The sequence below is a fragment of the Nerophis lumbriciformis genome, linkage group LG07, assembly GCF_033978685.3.
Source record: "Nerophis lumbriciformis linkage group LG07, RoL_Nlum_v2.1, whole genome shotgun sequence".
NCBI classification, from domain to species: domain Eukaryota; kingdom Metazoa; phylum Chordata; class Actinopteri; order Syngnathiformes; family Syngnathidae; genus Nerophis; species Nerophis lumbriciformis.
In genome coordinates, this window is record NC_084554.2 from 10,860,745 (window position 1) to 10,882,500 (window position 21,756).

The 21,756-nt window shown below is 41.5% G+C and overlaps 1 protein-coding gene across 1 annotated transcript in view; it reads right to left on the reverse strand.

Annotated features, from left to right (window-relative positions):
- Positions 1 to 21,756, reverse strand: part of acad11 (acyl-CoA dehydrogenase family, member 11) — an 81,767-nt gene that overhangs the window by 43,692 nt on the left and 16,319 nt on the right. Inside the window, exons 4-13 of the mRNA XM_061965832.1 lie at positions 20,633 to 20,758; positions 12,654 to 12,815; positions 12,418 to 12,582; positions 12,208 to 12,349; positions 10,568 to 10,689; positions 10,360 to 10,466; positions 9,978 to 10,089; positions 4,981 to 5,058; positions 4,770 to 4,908; positions 1,214 to 1,321 (exon numbers count right to left, since the gene is read on the reverse strand). Of these exons, the coding sequence (XP_061821816.1) occupies positions 1,214 to 1,321; positions 4,770 to 4,908; positions 4,981 to 5,058; positions 9,978 to 10,089; positions 10,360 to 10,466; positions 10,568 to 10,689; positions 12,208 to 12,349; positions 12,418 to 12,582; positions 12,654 to 12,815; positions 20,633 to 20,758 (1,261 nt within the window). The remainder of the gene's footprint in view (positions 1 to 1,213; positions 1,322 to 4,769; positions 4,909 to 4,980; positions 5,059 to 9,977; positions 10,090 to 10,359; positions 10,467 to 10,567; positions 10,690 to 12,207; positions 12,350 to 12,417; positions 12,583 to 12,653; positions 12,816 to 20,632; positions 20,759 to 21,756) is intronic.

A 21,756-nucleotide genomic window follows, 5' to 3' on the forward strand; every position in this document is an offset into this window, starting at 1 on the left:
CTAAATTGTTACTTTTCACAGTAACGCATTACTTTTTGGTGTAAGTAACTGAGTTAATAACTCAGTTACTTTTGAAACAAAGTAACTAGTAACTGTAACTGCTGTAGTTACTGGTTTTCAGTAACTAACCCAACACTGCCTGCGGGTTTCCTTGCCCTCTTCTTGTGCTTGACTGAGAGCAACAATGGCACTGTGATAGGGATGCAACGATTATAGGATGAGTCATGACTATTGTGCATTGATTCATTTCACAATGAAAATTTTTAAAATCACAGACATTTTTTATGTGCTATCTAACACTGTCGGAAATACCTGCAATCAAATAATATCACGACAATAACAGTACGAAATAATAAACAAATAAATACATTTATAATTGTTTCATTAAAATAAGACTAATGATCTCAGGTGTTATTGTCATCAAGTGTCATCCATGCCACCAACTCAGTGGCCTTGTGGTTAGAGTGCCCGCCCTGAGACTGGGATGTTGTGAGTCATACCAAAGACTACAAAAAATGGGACCCATTGCCTCCCTGCTTGGCACTCAGCATCAAGGGTTGGAATTGGGGGTTGAATCGTCAAATGATTCCCGAGCGCGGCGCACGCTGCTGCTCACTGCTGCCCTCATCTCCCAGGGGGTGAACATGGGGATGGGTCAAATGCAGAGGACATATTTCACCACACCCGGTGTGTGTGACAATATTTGGGACTTTAACTTTATTTATTCATTGTTAATTACCTTTTTTTTGTTGTGTTAACAATAGCTGTAATGCACATAATTAGATCCCATGGCATATATAGTGCTGTTATTCTCCTGATGTTATGTCAGTGTTTTACAATTGCTATATTAACCTACAGTACAATGCTTATGGTTTATTCAAACAGACAGGAAGAAGCAATCAAACTTTCAAATAAATAAATCAGACTATATGTTCAAAATAATAAATAACTTAATAAAGACACTTTTTTGTTCAAATAAATATGTTTCTAATAACGTAATGAATTGAAATTAAAATTCCTCAAGTTGAGGGTGTTTTCCTGCATTTTTAAGCAAAAATAAAAAAGAGATTAATTACAGTTTTAATCATGAACAATTAAATGAGTGAATAGTTACAGATCGTGATTAATTAATGGCTCTTTTTTTTAATTCCTTGACAGCACTAGTTGCAACATTCCTCACTTGTCACCTTCTGTGTGGTGGAGCTGGACTTACCTGTCATACAGAAACACGAGCGCATCTCTCCTCTCATCAGGGGTTCCAACCACTTCTTTTTTTGCTCGTCCGTGCCAAACATGTGGAGAACTTCCATGTTTCCTGTGTCTTTGGACAACACACAGGACATCATCATACTCAGAGAACAATATGAAAAACATTAAACCGATCCAATACCAAATAGTTGCAGAGGCGGTATTGGTCATACCCATTCTGATACTTCATATTTTCAACATCTTTGAATTACATTACTTCCCCTCGGCCATCAGGCACATGAACTGATAGCTCAGTTACAGCTCATTTTATTACCTATTCTGTGTCATATGTGTTTGATGTTGCACGATTGCACCAAGAAAAATTCCTAGCTTGTGAACCCGTTCTCAAACAATGGCAATAAAAACTATTCTGATTCTCAATGATTCAACTTTAGATAGCAATCATAATCAGACAAAAACACAGGATAGCGGTGTAACAATATCAATCAAATACTAAAATTCTGAAAATATTTCCTAATGTCCCTGATTTAAATCATTTGGTTCTTGCCTTTAAAGTACTCCTGTGTCCTGGGACTCATTTTCTGAGTTTGTAAACAATAACACAAACGTCAAACGACTTTTTGATAATGAAAATATCGATGGAACCACTGTGTTACTGGCCTGATGCTATACTACCGGTACTTGGTATCGTTACTGTCACTATTGGTATTGATCTGCCCACCTTTGTTTACATTCAAGAACTTTATCTTAGCAGTTAGCATATCCTTCTACAGTGTATAGTGTAGCGTAGTTTATTTGGTGCCATATGTGCTAGGATTCCTGATTTAGACATGGCTTTGCACTGTGGAGGGACATTAGCCGCTTGCAAGAATGCTACTGTGCGTTGCGGATGAGTTTGTTTGCGTCCATCGATCCATCCATCTACATACCTGCCAACTTTTGAATGAATTTCGGCATTCAGACAGGTTAAATTGTGGCTCAAACCTTCACATTTGTCCTAATCAGAGGCAACTTTTGACACACAAAAAAACCTGCAAAAATGTGTCCAAATTTAACTATTTAAAAAAAAAAAAAGAATTTAGAACTACCGGTATATAAAAAATTCAGAAATCTGAAAGTATTACGGACGGACAGACAGACAGGGTGATATGACTATTTACAGTACCGGTGGGATAAAAAAGATAGATAATGATGCATATTATTTTTCAATGTATATGTGCACCCCTTGCAACCCCAAAAGGGACAAGTGGTAGAAAATGGATGGATGGATGGATGTAATTTATGGAGATTTTTTTCATCCTTACATGAGCATGTGAAATGTAATCATAATTCAACTTACTTTGTTATTATAATAAATATATGCAGGCTGAATTGAAATAATCTCATCTTGAAGAACATACATGTAATTTCTATTCAATTATTTGAATAATGTTTAAGTAATGACATCAGATTAACTGACCGAGATACATAAATAAAAAGTTAAAACGTATAGTACCATAGGTTACCATGATAGATGTCTTCAAAACTATGATTTTTTTTAAATTAAATTACTGTCGTTTCGCAAATAAAAATAATTCATAAAAAATATGAATAATGTTGCAATATTTTAACATGCCACTCTATGGAAATAACATTATCGTCTGAATATCAAAATTGAAAAATACTAAAAAAAATGACCTTTGATTTTAAAATAGTATTATGTTAGTTAAGGGAGAGTAAATGATGCATTTACTAATTAATGAAGTTTTAGTGCCTATTTCCCTACTTACCAGCAATGAACACTGAAGGAGACGTTTCCGTGATGGAAGCGGCAACTACTTTCTTCGATCCCAACATTACTGCGGCATAAAGTACAGTTCGCGTAATTTTCCCCTTTTCTTGAAAGGAATTATTCCTGGATAGGCTTTGGAATATTCTTCACAGAATAACTGTAATTTTCTTTTTGGTTTAAGACTCGTTCGCGATTTTTTTCCAGCTGATTCCATGGCCGTCCATTCGGTTGAGAACAATTGCGATTTGGTGCCTAGTGTTTGGCAGTGGAGCCATAAATTGCCTCTCGCTCGACAGGAAGTTATCAGAGCAGTGCCGATTGGAATTGGTTATATTGCGATTTCACAAATAAAAATTTTTCTAAGGATTTTTAAGTTAATAATTTTTAATGGAAAACCGTAGTTTTTACCACTGCAGCCGTAAACCGAAATGGATTAAAAAACGTACTTATTACGGGAAAACCATACTTGTTGGCAGGTATGCATCTAATTTCTACCGCTTGTCCCTCTCGGGATTGCAGGGGGGCTGGAGGCTATCCCAGCTGCACTCAGGCGGAAGGCGGAGTACACTCTGGACAAATCGCCAACTCATCGCAGGGCAAACACAGATAGACAGACAACCATTTCCACTCACATTTACACACTAGGTCGCTGTCAAATTAGCGGCACACAACTAGAATGTGTCATCAACGTGCATTATTACGATATAACGATAGTATTAAAAGCTCTGCCGTCTGCCAAATTTATATCACTTATATCACAGGTGTCAAACTCAAGGCCCGGTGGCCAGATCTGGCCCGCGACATCATTTTATCTGGCGCGCAATCACCCGGAAATGATGTGTAAATAAAGTATTTAATATTTTCTCACTAAATGTAATGGATTTTTTTCATTTTGACAGAAAAAAATATATGTACTGCTTGAATTTGCATACCTTTTAAACTTTAATAGTATCCAATATTGCAACAAATATTACAGTAAATTATCATTTTTTCCAAACATGTTTTTGTCTAAATAAAAATACTTAACTTTACAGCAAACTACCCATCAAATTAATAAAAATGACAATAAATGTTCCCTTTTATTTACAGCATATTACTGTAAATTGAAAAAAAAGAACTGTTTTTTGTGTTAAAATTCTGTTGACAGAGCTGCCAGTTTTTTTACTGTAAAATCTACAGTTGTTGTTTTTAACAATGTATTACTGTAACTGGAAAGACGGTACATTTGTTTTTACAGTAGAAAAACTGGCAGCTAAGTTGCCAGAATAAAAAAAAAACTTGTACTGTTTTTCCATTAACAATATAATGTTGTAAATACCAATGTAAATTTAACACAACAATTCTGGCAACTAAGCTGCTATCTATTTCCGTAAAAAACAGTGGTACTGTTTTTCCATTTACAGTAAAATGTTGTAAAAAATAAAAAAAAACAATATTTTATAGAACAATTTTGTAAATGTAAAGTTTTTGCTGTAAAATCGACAGTCTACTTAAAACTATTTATATAATTAATAATGAAATCCAGAGGCAAATTCATACATTATTCGCTGTTACAAGTGGCCCTCTGATGGCAGCCATAACTGCGATGTGGCCCTCAATGAAAACGAATTTGACATCCCTGATTTATGTCATATGTTGTCTTTATCGCCCAACCCTACCCTCATGTCGTACGTAGCTCAGGCCAAATACATTCAAACTTAATGATGGCTGACACATTGAATAGCCAATTAATTTAAAAAAAACACCGCAATGCTGACAGTCTTGAAAAAGAAGGTACAGGGATGTTTACCAGGCGCCTGGCAGTTAAAAACTTCCGGGGCAAAGAGGCAGCGTCCAGTCTCCTCTGCGATGAAGGCGTAGTCCAGCTGAGTGAGTCCGCTGGCGGCCGGCAGGAAAAGGTTCCACAGCCCCATCTCCCTGGCTTTCACCTGTCCAGACAAACATTCCTTGAAGCCTTTCAGTGGCGCGCTGAATGCACAGAGCATGTGTGTGTTTCCTACCTTTAAGTCTTCTATTATTTGGGGGGTGTTCCACCTTAAAGGGGAGTGAGCATGTTGGATGTAGTAGTCTGCAACTTCCTGCAGTGACAAATGTCATAGTTAAAAGACAACGTTATTGCTTGTATTCCGTGACGCGACTTCTTCCCGGAGGTGAAAAACAGTGGTGGTCAACCAAGCCAAGATGGCAGTTGTGCAGCAAGCAGCGTGCAAACTACACAAGGGGCCTAGACCTCACAACAAAAATCAGACACGAGCAATAAAATCAAACTATGCAATTAATTAATTACTTTATCAAAAAAAGATTTGTCGAGTGGTATCTAGGATTATCCGTCGGTCGCGTTCCCAGACATATGGAACTATCTTGTGCTCCAGACATCATTCTACATGACAAAACAGATGAAAACTCAGGTCAGGGAGATCGACCATTGACATGATATTTTCTATCAGACAATTACAAGAGAAATGCCGTGAGCAGAGACAACCATTGTATATCGCCTTCATCGACCTTACAAAGGCCTTCGATTTAGTTAGCAGGAAGGCTCTCTTCAAGCTTTTGCACAAGATAGGCTGCCCACCAAAGCTGCTGAAGCTGATAACATCATTCCATGAAGATATGCAAGGAACTATCCAGTATGACGGCTCCGCATCAGCCCCATTCCCAATTGAGAATTCGGTGAAGCAAGGATGCGTGCTTGCTCCTACGCTCTTCGGAATCTTCTTCTCGTTGCTATTGTCAGAAGCATTCAAATCATCTGACGATGGTGTTTACCTGCACACAAGGAGCGACGGGAAACTGTTCAACCTCGCACGTCTCCGGGCAAAGACTAGAGTGCGTAAAGTCCTCATCAGAGAGATGCTCTTCGCAGATGATGCTGCTCTGGCCTCACCATCAGAGGAAGCACTACAGAGGCTGATCAACAGCTTTTCTGATGCATGCCAAGACTTTGGCTTAACTATAAGCCTCAAGAAGACCAACATTATGGGACAAGATATGCGCAACATTCCAAGGATCTCCATCGGAAACCACAACCTGCAAGTTGTTGAGAACTTCACCTATCTTGGCTCAACCATATGCAGCAATCTCTCTCTCGATGCCAAGCTCAACATCCGCATCGGCAAAGCATCTACAACGATGGCTAGACTCTCCAAGCGTGCTTGGGAGAACACACTGCTAACCATCAACACGAAAATGAAGATCTATCAAGCCTGTGTTCTCAGCACTCTACTTTATGGCAGCGAGTCATGGACCTCGTATGCACGCCAAGAGCGCTGTTTGAACTCCTTCCATCTTCGGTGCCTAAGGCGGATTCTGGGAATCAAATGGCAGGATCGTATCCCGAATAAGGATATCCTCGAGAAAACAGGAATGAAGACAATCTTCGCTCTCCTTACACAACGACGTCTGAGATGGCTTGGCCATGTAAGTCGAATGGATGACACTCGCATTCCAAAAGACATCCTGTACGGAGAACTGGCCTCTGGAACAAGGGCTGTGGGAAGACCTGTCATTCGTTTTAAAGATGTGTGTAAGCGTGATATGAAGGCCAGTGACATCAACCCATTAAACTGGTAAGCTTCTTCAGCTGAACGTGGGAAATGGAGGAAGTTAGTGAAGGAGGGCGTACATCAGAGTGACTTAAGAAGAGTAAGACAGTGGGAGGAGAAGCATGAACGTAGAAAGCGAACAGTCACACCCCCACTGAATCAACCAACGATACAATATGTATGCAGGAACTGCAACAAAGCATGCCTGTCAAGAATTGGCTTATATAGTCACAACAGGCGTAGCACATGAATTGACATTTGAGCGCAAAACTCTATTGTCTCTCGAGACAAACAGATGCCAAGAGATATACTTTACCAAAAAAAGATTTTTCGAGTGGTATCAAGGATTATCCGTCAGTCGCGTTCCCAGACATATGGAACTATCTTGTGCTCCAGACATCATTCTACATGACAAAACAGATGAAAACTTGGAAAAGCATGGAGGTCTACAACTTCTTTGTGTTTGGCTGGGTCAAAGAAATTGGTATCAAGACTCTCTACTGTATTTCATTATTTAACTTTGTTGTTGCATGTTTTCCCCGTCTTTATCAAAACATAACTATAGATATCAACCTTGTGTATGTGCTGAAAGCTTCAGTTATGATTGTTGCCTTTGATAAAAGCTTAACACTTTTAGGTTTAGCTCACCATTTGCTTTCTTTTATTTATACTGGCCGAGTTGGTGCTTTTCGGAACACTCGTAGCAAACATTTGTTTGAAGAAATACAAATAATTTCAAGATAATACTTCAATGGGAAATAATAAACGTTAAAAGTATATAAAACAAACCTTTAACAAAGTGATCACTGCAAACCTGTGCATTCTTCAACTTTGCTCCCTTGGACTGGAGTGCGTCCCAGCAGGCACCAGACATTGATACAACGTTGATTATACATAAATGTCCTTTATAACTGACTTTGAAACAACGTTGCAAAATAAATTGAGACAACGTTGATGTCCAACGTTGGATCCATGTTGTTGGTTGGGAAATGACCAAAATTGCAATGGTCAAATCAACGTCACAACATGACATCGAATAAACGTTGTCAAAAAGTATGTTGTTTCAATGTTGTATTTGTGTTGTAGTAAATTGGTAGGGAAATGACTAAAAATTCAATGGTAAAATCAACATCACAACCTGACATTGAATAAACATTGTCAAAAAGTATGTTGTTTCAATGTTGTGTTTGTGTTGCTCAACAACAGGACCTAATCCTCTTCCTCCTATCCAGGAGATCGCAAAAAGCCGCTGCCTGACCAGGGCTCAGAAAATCTGCAAAGACTCCTCCCACCCCCACCAAGGACTGTTTTCACTGCTGGACTCGAGAAAGAGGTTCCGCAGCCTCCAAAGCAGAACCTCCAGGTTCTGTAACAGCTTCTTCCCTCGGGCCGTAAGACTCTTGAACGCATCATAATTAAATTATCCCCTCAACTCCCCCCAAAATGGATTAACTCGCTGGAATAAAAAAGACAATATAAGATACATCCATAAACGTGGACGCATGTGAAAAAATGCAATATATTTATCTGTACAGTAATCTATTTATTTATTTTATATATATATATATATATATATATATATATATATATATATATTATATATATTATTTATGTATATTCGCAGGGCCGACTTGTCCAGGGTGTACACCGCCTTCCGCCCGATTGTAGCTGAGATAGACTCCAGCACCCCCCGCGACCCCAAAAGGGAATAAGCGGTAGAAAATGGATGGATGGATGTATATTTATTTATTTATATATGCACCTTATTGCTTTTTTATCCTGCACTACCATGAGCTTATGTAATGAAATTTCGTTCTTATCTGTGCTGTAAAGTTCAAATTTGAATGACAATAAAAAGGAAGTCTAAGTCTAAGTCTAGGTCAGGGGTCGGCAACCCGCGGCTTTGATCACTCTGATGCGGCTCAGCAGCTTACTTGCTGAACCCCCCAATTTTCCCGTGAAACTTCCGGATTTCAGTGCCTCTCGCAGAAAACTCCCGGGATCAATATTCACCCTTACAACTATAATAAGGGCGTGCTATGATGGTACAATATTCAGCGCCCTCTACAATCTGTATTAACAGCGTGCCAGCCTAACAATTGTTATACAATATACATCTTCTGCTTGCGCACGTACGTGACAGCAATGCATACTTGGTCAACAGCCACACAGGTTACACTGACGGTGACCATATAAAACAACTTTAACACTCTTACTAATAATGCGCCACACTTTGAACCAAAACCAAACAAGAATGACAAACACATTTCGGGAGAACATCTGCACCTTAACACAACATAAACACAACAGAACAAACACCCAGAATCCCATGCAGCCCTAACTCTTCCGGGATACATTATACACCCCTGCTACCACATTAACCCCCCCTCCTCTCTCTCTCTCTGTGCGACGGTTGAGGTGGGCGGGGTTTGGTAGCGGGGGGTGTATAATGTATCCCGGAAGAGTTAGGGCTGCATGGGATTCTGGGTATTTGTCCTGTTGTGTTTATGTTGTGTTACGGTGCAGATGTTCTCCCGAAATGTGTTTGTCATTCTTGTTTGGTGTGGGTTGGCGCATTATTAGTAAGAGTGTTAAAGTTTTTTTTTTATACCGCCACCGTCAGTGTAACCTGTGTGGTTGTTGAGTAAGTATGCCTTGCTGTCACCTATGTGAGCAAGCGGGAGCCCCATACAACATGTGGCTGATCAGGCACGCTGGTTGTAACGGGCGCCATATGCTGTACCATCACAGCACGCATGACGCTGACAAGCACTATTCATATAAATGTCGCGTGCCGCACCAGCTTAAAAATTCCATATAAAGGTGTGGGCAACGTGTCTGAGACCCCTGGTTTATACATAGCACAAAGTAAAAAAAAAACCTTTGTATGCAGTGTTATTTCATTTTAAATTTCAAAAGTTTTTGCGGTTACCATTGTTTTCTATAATTTGTGAAACTGGTCAAAATGGCTCTTTGACTGGTAAAGGTTGCCGACCCCTGGTCAAGGTCTAAGTCTAATTCAGCAAGTCTTTTAATGTCTTGTGCCTGCTGGGGTGCATCTTTTTTCATCATCGTTTTGTAAACTATTTTTTCCGCCCTACCTGATTCCCTCTCGAGGAACTCGTTATCCTTTTCACGATTTGAACGGTTTGTACAGCCATAAACAACGCAAGCATAGGGCATTTTTCTTCGAGAAAGGCTACATGCCGCCTGTAACTGTGGACCACCAGGCATGTTTAATGAGCGGGGCGTGAGCCGGACGTGATGTCCTTTAAAACCAAGCAATTCATGCCCTATTGTGACCTCTGAAAGAGAGTGCTAATGCCTGGGCATGCTGTTATAGTCAATGAGGGCCTTGTTCTTGTTCCCACTGTTAGTGAACAACTCTGTTCATGTGCAAGTTCAAAGTTTTGAGGGGAGAAAACACAGTGTGGCTTTGTCTGAGCACTGACCTTCTGAGCAGGAAGCACAAATTGCTTCATGAAGCCCTTCACCTGCTGTAGCACCGCCTGGCCTTTGGTTGTCTGCAAAAACAGCCTGGCTTCCTGTGGAGCAGCCAGAGGTCTGCGGAGAGAAGACAGTTTTCACTGAAAACTCAAAGTGTGCGTCCAATCTTTGCTAGCTTGACACAGCAGATGGAAGAAATCCGCCCTTTAAACGGACTCGAGGAAATACTTCTAGATGGTTTATGGACTTGATGTTGATTGTGTGAATGCTTGGAATTCTTTGATTCGCGTCGATGAAAATTAGCAGATGTCTGAGACAGCTTCAGGGGTGATAAGAGTTTCCCTGGAGTAAAAGGTCATTTAAACACAGCTGGATTCAAACACAGACCTCTGTATGAGCTGCAGGGCCGACACGGCCAGGGGCTCCACACAATGGCCAAACTCGGCCGCATTGGCGGCGCTGGCATTGCCCAGTAGGTGGCGTGCATAGACTCCCTGATGGATAAAAACACAGGTAATAGAAACATTCAATTCAGTCATATTGTTTGTACTTGGCAGTGGTATGATGTGCATGAATAAAAGACAAAAAAAGCAACCTGAGCTATTCCTGCCATCTTGAAGAAAGATAGACCCAGATAAAAATTCAACGGTGGCAAAGCAGATGGGATCCCCCGGCAGCGCCTATATACGGAGATCAGGTTGTCCACTGTGGGAATACCTGGTCCATAAGAAAAAAATATGTTAGTTTGGTTCTATGTTTAAGTGATTTTGTTTTATTCTGACTAGGGATGTCCGATAATATGCTTTAAAATGTAATATCGGAAATTATCGGTATCGGTTTCATAATTATCGGTATCGGTTTCGGGCTTCACGGTGGCAGAGGGGTTAGTGCATCTGCCTCACAATACGAAGGTCCTGAGTAGTCTTGGGTTCAATCCCGGGCTCGGGATCTTTCTGTGTGGAGTTTGCATGTCCTCCCCGTGACTGCGTGGGTTCCCTCCGGGTACTCCGGCTTCCTCCCACCTCCAAAGACATGCACCTGGGGTTAAGTTGATTGGCAACACTAAATTGGCCCTAGTGTGTGGATGTGAGTGTGAATGTTGTCTGTCTATCTGTGTTGGCCCTGCGATGAGGTGGCGACTTGTCCAGGGTGTACACCGCCTTCCGCCCGATTGTAGCTGAGATAGGCTCCAGCGCCCCCCGCGACCCCAAAGGGAATAAGCGGTAGAAAATGGATGGACGGTTTCGAAATGTAAAATGTATGACTTTTATAAACGCCGCTGTGTACACGGACGTAGGGAGAGGTACAGAGCGCCAATAAACCTTGAAGGCACTTCCTTTGCGTGCGGGCCCAGTGACATAATATCTAAGGCTTTTCACATTTACAATGCATACTTGATCAACAGCCATACAGGTCACACTGAGGGTGGCCGTATAAACAACTTTAACACTGTTACAAACACACTGTGAACCCACACCAAACAAGAATGACAAACACTTTTCGGAAGAACATCCGCATCGTAACACAACATAAACACAACAGAACAAATACCCAGAACCCCTTGCAGAACTAACTCTTCCGGGACGCTACAATATATACCCCCCGCTACCCCCTACCCCAGTGGTCCCCAACCTTTTTGTAGCTGCGGACCGGTCAACGCTTGAAAATTTGTCCCGCGGACCGGGGGGGGTTTAATAAAGAAATACAATCATGTGTGATTACGGACTGTATCCCTGCAGACTGTATTGATATAAATTGATATATAGTGTATATATTGTGTTTTTATGTTGATTTAATAAAAAAAAAAAAATAAACACTTTTTTTTTTTTTCTTGTGCGGCCCGTTACCAATCGGCGGCCCGGTGGTTGGGGACCACTGCCCTACCCTCCCAACCCCGCCCACCTCAACGTCTCTCTCAGGGAGAGCATGTCCCAAATTCCAAGCTTCTGTTTTGAGGCATGTTAAAAAAAAAAAAATGCACATTGTGACTTCAATAATAAATATGGCAGTGCCATGTTGGCATTTTTTTTCCATAACTTGAGTTGATTTATTTTGGAAAACCTTGTTACATTGTTTAATGCATCCAGCGGGGAATCACAACAAAATTAGGCATAATAATGTGTTAATTCCACGACTGTATATATTGGCATCGGTTGATATCGGAATCGGTAATTAAGAGTTGGACAATATCGGATATCGGTAAAAAAGCCATTATCGGACATCTCTAATTCTGACCTTGTATTCCGTTTAGGCTGCCCATAGTGCTCAGTTTGGTGAGGTTTGGGGACCAGTAGTGAGGCATGAGGAAGTAGGCCAGGTCTACGAGAGGTTGCCCAGTGGTGGACAGCTCCCAGTCCAACACTGCCAGCACGCGAGCCTGAAGGGGGCCAAGACGAAAGATTGTTAACACACATGTTAGAGTGGCAATAATAGGAAGCTAAGGACCTCAGTGGGATGGAATATCAAATTGTCCACTCTGAAATCTCCATGGACGAGTGAAACCTCTTCGTCGTCGGCTGGCAAATTGCTAACTAACCAATTGGACAGCTCATTCATGGCCGGGATGTCTCTGTGAGCGGACGCGGTGTACTGCTTGGTCCAAGTGGACACCTTTCAAGGATAAAGCATTTGTGAATGTCACTCATCCCATGTTTGGCGGTGATGTGAGTACGTGGCGTCACCTGTCTCCGACAGTAGCCTGCTCCTTTGCCATAGGCGTCGAGCTTCAATGCTCCCAGGTCCAGTGAATGCAGCTTGGCCAGGGTCTCCACTGCAGCCACGTACAGAGCTGCTCTCTCTGCTGGGCTCACTCCAGGCAGACGGAGGTCCCGGAATATGCGGCCCTGCTCAATTATCATTTCACTAATTCAACGGAGCCTGGCAGTCACATGACCGCACTCAGACTACACACTGTAAAAGTTGACATGACGTCAGACGAGGCAGCACATCTCTTCAACTACTACCTTAAACATTTGGAAAATGAACATTTATATCATGTGTCAGTAGTATTGTTCACAATTTAGCCTACAGAACCCACTTCCAACTAGTGTTATGGTAAATTGTGAAAGTTGTTTTGTTTAAGGTCATAGATCAGACCTGGGCAAGCTAAGTAAGGCCCGTTAAGCTTTTCAATCTGGCCCGCCGGACATTCCCAAATAATTTTTTTAGATCTTTAAGATGGAAACTGTAGCTGCCATTATGATGTGCAGTGATGTTTTTAAAATTACCATAAGTCTTGAACTATACAAAGTATTTCAATGGTTGGAATCTGCGCTTTTGAATGATATACTAGTTACTATGGTCATCTAAGTCACAGCAGCTCAGACGAGGCACCAAGCAGTGTGGGTGGGGAGCATTTCCACAGAGTGTTTCCAGAGCGGCCAGCCTGAAATGCGGGTGTCAGAGACAGACGCGGAAGGAGATTTTCACAACAAAGTTCTAAAGCTTAACGATACATCAGATATATCAGATAGTAGGTGGGGTTTTTTTACCCTTCGCGTTCATATTTCGCTGCGTTTGTTGCATTTTTGTTGCGTTTCGCTTCATTGTATGTTGATCGAGAGGGGGTGTGACGTTCATGTGTTGTCAATATTCAGTGTTTTATCCATCCATCCATCCATCTTCTTCCGCTTATCCGAGGTCAGGTCGCAGGGGAAGCAGCCTAAGCAGGGAAGCCCAGACTTCCTTCTTCCCAGCCACTTCGTCCAGCTCCTCCCGGGGGATCCCGAGGCGTTCCCAGGCCAGCCGGGAGAGATAATCTTCCCAACGTGTCCTGGGTCTTCCCCGTGGCCTCCTACCGGTCGGACGTGCCCGAAACACCTCCCTAGGGAGGCGTTCGGGTGGCATCCTGACCAGATGCCCGAACCACCTCATCTGGCTCCTCTCGATGTGGAGGAGCAGCGGCTTTACTTTGAGCTCCCCCCGGATGACAGAGCTTCTCACCCTATCTCTAAGGGAGAGCCCCGCCACCCGGCGGAGGAAACTCATTTCGGCCGCTTGTACCCGTGATCTTATCCTTTCGGTCATGACCCAAAGCTCATGACCATAGGTGAGGATGGGAACGTAGATCGACCGGTAAATCGAGAGCTTTGCCTTCCGGCTCAGCTCCTTCTTTACCACAACGGATCGATACAGCGTCCGCATTACTGAAGACGCCGCACCGATCCGCCTGTCGATCTCACGATCCACTCTTCCCTCACTCGTGAACAAGACTCCGAGGTACTTGAACTCCTCCACTAGGGGCAAGATCTCCTCCCCAACCCGGAGATGGCACTCCACCCTTTTCCGGGCGAGAACCATGGACTCAGACTTGGAGGCGCTGATTCCCATCCCAGTCGCTTCACACTCGGCTGCGAACCGATCCAGTGAGAGCTGAAGATCTTGGCCAGATGAAGCCATCAGGACCACATCATCTGCAAATAGCAGAGACCTAATCCTGCAGCCACCAAACCAGATACCCTCGACGCCTTGACTGCGCCTAGAAATTCTGTCCATAAAGGTTATGAACAGAATCGGTGACAAAGGGCAGCCTTGGCGGAGTCCAACCCTCACTGGAAACGGGTCCGACTTACTGCCGGCAATGCGGACCAAGTTCTGACACTGATTATACAGGGAGCGAACAGCCACAATAAGACAGTCCGTTACCCCATACTCTCTGAGCACTACCCACAGGACTTCCCGAGGGACACGGTCGAATGCCTTCTCCAAGTCCACTAAACACAAGTAGACTGGTTGGGCAAACTCCCATGCACCCACAAGGACCCTGCCGAGAGTATAGAGCTGGTCCACAGTTCCACGACCAGGACGAAAACCACACTGTTCCTCCTGAATTCGAGGTTCGACTATCCGGCGTAGCCTCCTCTCCAGTACACCTGAATAGACCTTACCAGGAAGGCTGAGGAGTGTGATCCCACGATAGTTGGAACACACCCTCCGGTTCCCCTTCTTAAAGAGAGGAACCACCACCCCGGTCTGCCAATCCAGAGGTACCGCCCCCGATGTCCACGCGATGTTGCAGAGTCTTGTCAACCAAGACAGCCCCACAACATCCAGAGCCTTAAGGAACTCCGGGCGGATCTCATCCACCCCCGGGGCCTTGCCACTGAGGAGCTTTTTAACTACCTCGGCAACCTCAGCCCAAGAAATAGGAGAGTCCACCACAGATTCCCCAGGCCCTGCTTCCTCATAGGAAGACGTGCTGGTAGGATTGAGGAGGTCTTCGAAGTATTCCCTCCACCGATCCACAACATCCGCAGTCGAGGTCAGCAGAACACCGTATTATATTAACTAAGAACTAAAGTTCATAGTTAATATTGTAAATTCCACATTCTTTATTTTCATGTACATTCTGGGTCTCATTCAATAAAAAAAAATTAAAATTCCATTCCGTTTTTTAAGGCGGTCTGTTATAATGTTTTTAGAATTCAGACATTATTGTGAGGTTTTGTATTAGTGTTCCTAAAAATAGATATACTGGCCCCCAGACACATTTTTTTCTCTAAATCTGGCCACCCTAGGCAAAGTAATTGCTCAGGCCTGTCATAGATGCTAACTTTAGCCCTGTTATAAAGTCACGAATAACTGCTAAATGTGCATTTTTTGTCATATATGCTGGTCTCTCTGTCTCTGGCGCACGCACGCACACACTCTAGGGCTGTAGCGGAAGTACCGTTATTCCCGGGCTACACCTGTTTGTAAGACGCATCCACCTAATTTTTGGATAACTTTTATTTTGTACATATAATGGCCACACACACGTCTATAAGCCGCAGGCATGGAGATTGAAACATGAAATATTTACACAGGCGCTTGTGTTCACTCTACAGCTGTCAAACAACAACAAATTTTAATCGCGATTAATCACATCGTTCCTAGTTAACTCCAAATTAATCATAATTAATCACAAATTTATTTATTTCCTCATTAATTGCATTACATCATTAATAAGTGTACCCTCGGCCAAAGTTTTCATACCATGATACAATTAATTTGCTTTAATTAAATGTTTTTAAACATTATGCTGTTTTAAACAGCTCAACACAAAATGGACAAACACGCTTTTAATGACATTTGAAAAGAAAATCCCTGCTGTGTGTTGGTGTCTTGCTAGACATATAGAATTTGTATTCCTGCTATAGGAGCACTTACATTCAGAGAAGGCGCTACACCACGTTTAGATACTAGTTTTATGCATTCATAAGATAAAATGTGGATTGTTACGATAATGCTTTGATTGTCACCAAGATGTTTGGTAATATAATCTGTGAAATATTTCTACCTGAATAAATGCTTCTGATATTCTGTACAAGTTAATGGTCTTCATATTACTGCATGGCAATGTTTTAACCTAGTCTATGAATTGATAAAATGTAATATTCAGCCTGCCAATTATTATGTAATTGAGGACTCCACAAGAACAAGTTATAAAATAACTTACACAATATTTCAGCCAGACAGAAAAATCCCTCTCACCCCCAATATTCCTAAACTGATGTACTAGCATTTCTTTAGGTGCAAATAGCACAGAATAACATTCCAAAACATCTCTGACAAAGCATGATCATAATGTCAGACATTTTTATTTTGTTGATTGAGTTAAACCGGATGTATAGCGTAGCGCTTTTTTTTTTAAACCGGAAAAGTGTGTGATTGGTTTGGTGACAAAGTATTTTTGCATATTTTGATGTAGGATCGACGGTTTTCAATTAAAAAAAAGTATCCTTTTAACTTCCTGCGTAGCATCTTTCATTTCTGTTGAGCTTTTATGCCATCTTTCTTCCTAAAGCAGTCACAATAACAAACTAAATGTTAACTGTAATCTAAACACGGAAGTGAAGCACCACCCACCTCTGATCGACAGGCGCAGCAGGCTTTTGCTGCAGTAAAAAAAATATCCTTTCTTGTTGGGAGACCAACTTGTTATGGCTCTGAACCTGACATGTCCATAACGTGCCCTTCCCAGCAGGCACAAGACATTAAAACAACGTTGAGAATTTGTTGAATTAGGTCCTGATGTTGAACAACTCAAACATAACATTGAAACAACATGCTTTTAGACGATATTTAATCAATGTCAGGTTGTGACGTTGATTTGATCATAGAATTTTGGTCATTAACCAATCAAAATTCGACAAGTTAAAATAAAAAGGTTGAAACAACATGCTTTTTGACAACGTTTATTCAATGTCAGGTTGTGACGTTGATTTGACCATTGAAATTTGGTCCTTTTCCAACCAACAACGTGAATCCAATGTTAGACATCAACGTCGTCTCAATTTACATATACAACTATTTTGCAACATTGTTTTAAAGTCAGTTTTAAAGGACATGTATGTATAATCAACGTTGGATCAATGTCTTGTGCCTGCTGGGTTTTTAGTCCATTTCTGCTCGCTTGTGGCTCATCAGTAGCATGTGAACTGCAGCCAAGTTTCCCCCGCTTCGGCACGGCCCGAGGGTTGAAAAATTAGTGCCATTATATAAATGTATAGTTAATGCGATATTATTGCGTTACAATGACAGCTCTAGTTTATTCACATATTTAATAGGAGTGTAACGGTACACAAAAATTTCGGTTCGGTACGTACCTCGGTTTAGAGGTCACAGTTCGGTTCATTTTCGGTACAGTAAGAAAACAACAAAATATACATTTTTGGTTATATATTTACCAAATATGTAAACAATGGCTTTATCCTTTTAACATTGGGAACACTATAATAATTCTGCCCACGTTAATAAACATTAAACTGCCTCAAGTTGTTGCTCAGATTAAATAAAATGACAAAACTTTTCTTCTACATATAAAAAGTGCAACATTAAACAGTTTCAAGTAAACTCATCATGCTTAATTTATTACAGCATTTGGGAAGCCTGTAATTAATTTTTATTATGTAAATGTGATATTTTTATCAACATGTGACAGCAGGGACCCTGCCATTCAAAACTAGGCTGCTTCATTACTAATGATTAATGTAACTATAGCTTAAAAAAAATGGTACAATAGCAATAGGAGAGACTATTTATCCCTGAACACCATGGAGTTCATGTAAGCTTAATGATGCAGTTACATTATTATATCAACTATCAGAGACAGCTTCAGGAAACTCTTCAATTAACATGATGTCCTTTTTTGCTGTTTCAACACAGCTCAATCAACACAGAAAAAGGTAAAGTGAAATAACAGACAGGCAGGGCTTTGCTGTCCGTAACACACACACACCCACAACGCAAAATGAGCTAACGTTACGCTACAAGCGAATTAGCCTTCACCTCAAGCCAGGACTGCGAGCGAGCTGAGCTGCCTTTTATATTTCTAGAACGTCAACAGGCTCACAGTGATGTTACTAGTAGTTGACTGGGAAGTGTTTATTATAATTTGGGAGAGTCCGCTGCCTGATGCTTACCTGCTAAACGCTAAGCACTGACTACATGCGCTCTGAATACGCACTGCTGATTGGCTGTTACCGCTCTGAATACGCACTGCTGATTGGCTGTTACCGCTCTGTTTGTAACCAATCTGATGGTTGTGTGGGTGGGACAATGCTGGGTGCTGTGTAGAGTACTGACAGAGACAGAGGTAGAATGAAGCGGAGGCGGCTCCTTAAAGGGGAACATTATCACCAGACCTATGTAAGCGTCAATATATACCTTGATGTTACAGAAAAAAGACCATATATTTTTTTAACCAATTTCCGAACTCTAAATGGGTGAATTTTGGCGAATTAAACGCCTTTCTATTATTCGCTCTCGGAGCGATGTCGTCACAACGTGACGTCACATCGGGAAGCAATCCGCCATTTTCTTACTTTCGTCGGTGTGTTGTTGGAGGGTGTAACAACACGAACAGGGACGGATTCAAGTTGCACCAGTGGCCCAAAGATGCGAAAGTGGCAAGAAATTGGACGAAATTTGTTCAAAATACGAGGGTGTGGGGAAAGCCGACGAAATGGTCAGTCGTTTGTTCCGCACACTTTACCGAGGAAAGCTATGCTACGACAGAGATGGCAAGAATGTGTGGATATCCTGCGACACTCAAAGCAGAGGCATTTCCAACGATAAAGTCAAAGAAATCTGCCGCCAGACCCCCATTGAATCTGCCGGAGTGTGTGAGCTATTCAGGGACAACTGGACAGATCAGCTTTCAGGAAAAGAGAGCGGATGAGGGTATGTCTACAGAATATATTAATTGATGAAAACTTTATTCATTACTCGCGGTTTTACGTAAATTATTATACATAAACAGATTTACCAATAATTTAGATTAAAAACATTTATTTTTTTCAATCATTCGAGTACATTCGGATAGTCTTGTGTAATGCAGTATTTTGTGTCTATTTAGGTATGGTTAACCTGAGTGCTGAAATCGTGGAAAAATATATGTTCTTAGCGCGCCTGAAATGGGCTGTCTGCACTCTCAAAGTGCATGTTGTTGCCAAATGTATTTCATATGCTGTAAACCTAGTTCATAGTTGTTAGTTTCCTTTAATGCCAAACAAACACATACCAATCGTTGGTTAGAAGGCGATCGCCGAATTCGTCCTCGCTTTCTCCCGTGTCGCTGGCTGTCGTGTCGTTTTCGTCGGTTTCGCTTGCATACGGTTCAAACTGATATGGCTCAATAGCTTCAGTTTCTTCTTCAATTTCGTTTTCGCTACCTGCCTCCACACTGCAACTATCCATTTCAATACATGCGTAATCTGTTGAATCGCTTAAGCCGCTGAAATCCGAGTCTGAATCCGAGCTAATGTCGCTATACCTTGCTGTTCTATGCGCCATGTTTGTTTGTATTGGCATCACTGTGTGACGTCACAGGAAAATGGACGGGTGTATATAACGATGGTTAAAATCAGGCACTTTGAAGCTTTTTTTTAGGGATATTGCGTGATGGGTAAAATTTTGAAAAAAACTTCGAAAAATAAAATAAGCCACTGGGAACTGATTTTTAATGATTTTAACCCTTCTGAAATTGTGATAATGTTCCCCTTTAATATGTTCGTGTGGAAACTCGTTCGGTACACCTCTGAACCGAACCGAAACCCCCGTACCGAAACGGTTCAATACAAATACACGTACCGTTACACCCCTAATATTTAACAAAAGTCCGTAACACGCTTAGAGAGCAGAGCGCCGTCTTCGTCCTCCTATTTTTTGTTTGTATTAATAATTCTGTACTGGTATTTTAAAGTTATTATTTTATCACTGTTATTTCCGACAGTAATAAATAACGTCACAACATATAAGGCATGTCTATGTTATTTCATACATTTTTTGTTGTGCCCCCCCCCACCCTGCACCTTCACCATCGCTTGATTCCCCTGAGGGTCGATGGACGGCTGAATAGCACTTATACAACAGCAGCCGGCCTCCGTAGCTCCCACTCCCTCCCCTCTGTTGCAAGTTTTGTTGATTCTATTAAACATGTTTATGTGTGCTATGGCTATGAGGTTTTTTTTCTTGGCCTCAGTCTGCACCCCCTCCCTGGAGTCTAGCCTTTGACTGAATATTTTGTAAAAAATTATTAAAAAATTAGTATTTTTCACTCATTATTTGAATTACTTTTTACTTTTACTTGAGTCATATAACTTAAAGTAACTCATTGAATGAATACCATGGCAATATATTACCACAAATCCAGCAGTGAAATAAGTGTTAGTAAACTTACCGCGACATGCTCCATCAGGTAGAACTCTGTTCCAATGACATCATCATCAGTGCAGTGCAGAAAGGGCTTAGGCACAGGGAAACCAGCGGAATACAAGGCCTTTTGGACCCGATATTCACGATCCACCTACCATTAAAATAATCTATTATCCATCAACTTTTTATTGATCATATTTATCCTTTCACTTAAAATCCATGCATACGTGCTCTTGTGCTGGCAGATTGTCCGTATTATCTTGCAACATGAACAGATAATAACTACAGTAAGTGGATTGCAAGGATTACTGTATTTTTGTATTCTTATAGCCAGACTTGTGTGTTTTTTGTACCTGACGGTTTCGGCTACAAGTCGTCACGTCAGGTGCGAAATCAACACACAGGTCTGACTGTAGGAATAAAAATTACATAATTCTTAGAAGATGCAATGACCCTAGCATGCGGCTCTTTAGCGCGGCCCTAGTGGCTCCCTGGAGCTTTTTCAAAAATGTGTGAAAATGGAAGAAAATGGAGGAAAAAATATATTTTTTGTTTTAATATGGTTTCTGTACGACAAACATGACACAAACCTCCCTAACTGTTCGAAATCCCACTGTTTATGTTACACATGCTTCAAGGATGAGAGTATTTGGTGAGCGCCGTTTTGTCCTACTAATTTCAGAGGTCCTTGAACTCACCGTAGTTTGTTTACATGTACAACTTTCTCCGACACTGCCACAGAAAAACGTGTTTAATCCCACTCCTTCTTTGTCTCATTTTGTCCACCAAACTTTTTATGCTGTTCGTGAAAGCATAAAAGGTGAGCTTTGTTGATGTTCTTGATTTGCTGGAGTGCATGACTGCAAGCTAATCGATGCTAAAATGATATTTAGGCCAGCTGCATCATTTTTCTCGTTTGTAGGTATCTTTGAGCTCATTTAATTTCCTTGACTTATGTCCACCTGTGTATTTAATTAATATTTGCATGTAACATTGGCTGCATTTCTGATAGTTGTTTGTGTGCCATTTTGTTCCAGGCCACAGCAAACATTACCCAGCTTGCAAAGATTGTAATAAATCCATTAGAAGAAGACAGCCTGCCGTTTCCTTTAACTTGGACACACATACCTTTTGGCTAGAGATGTCCGA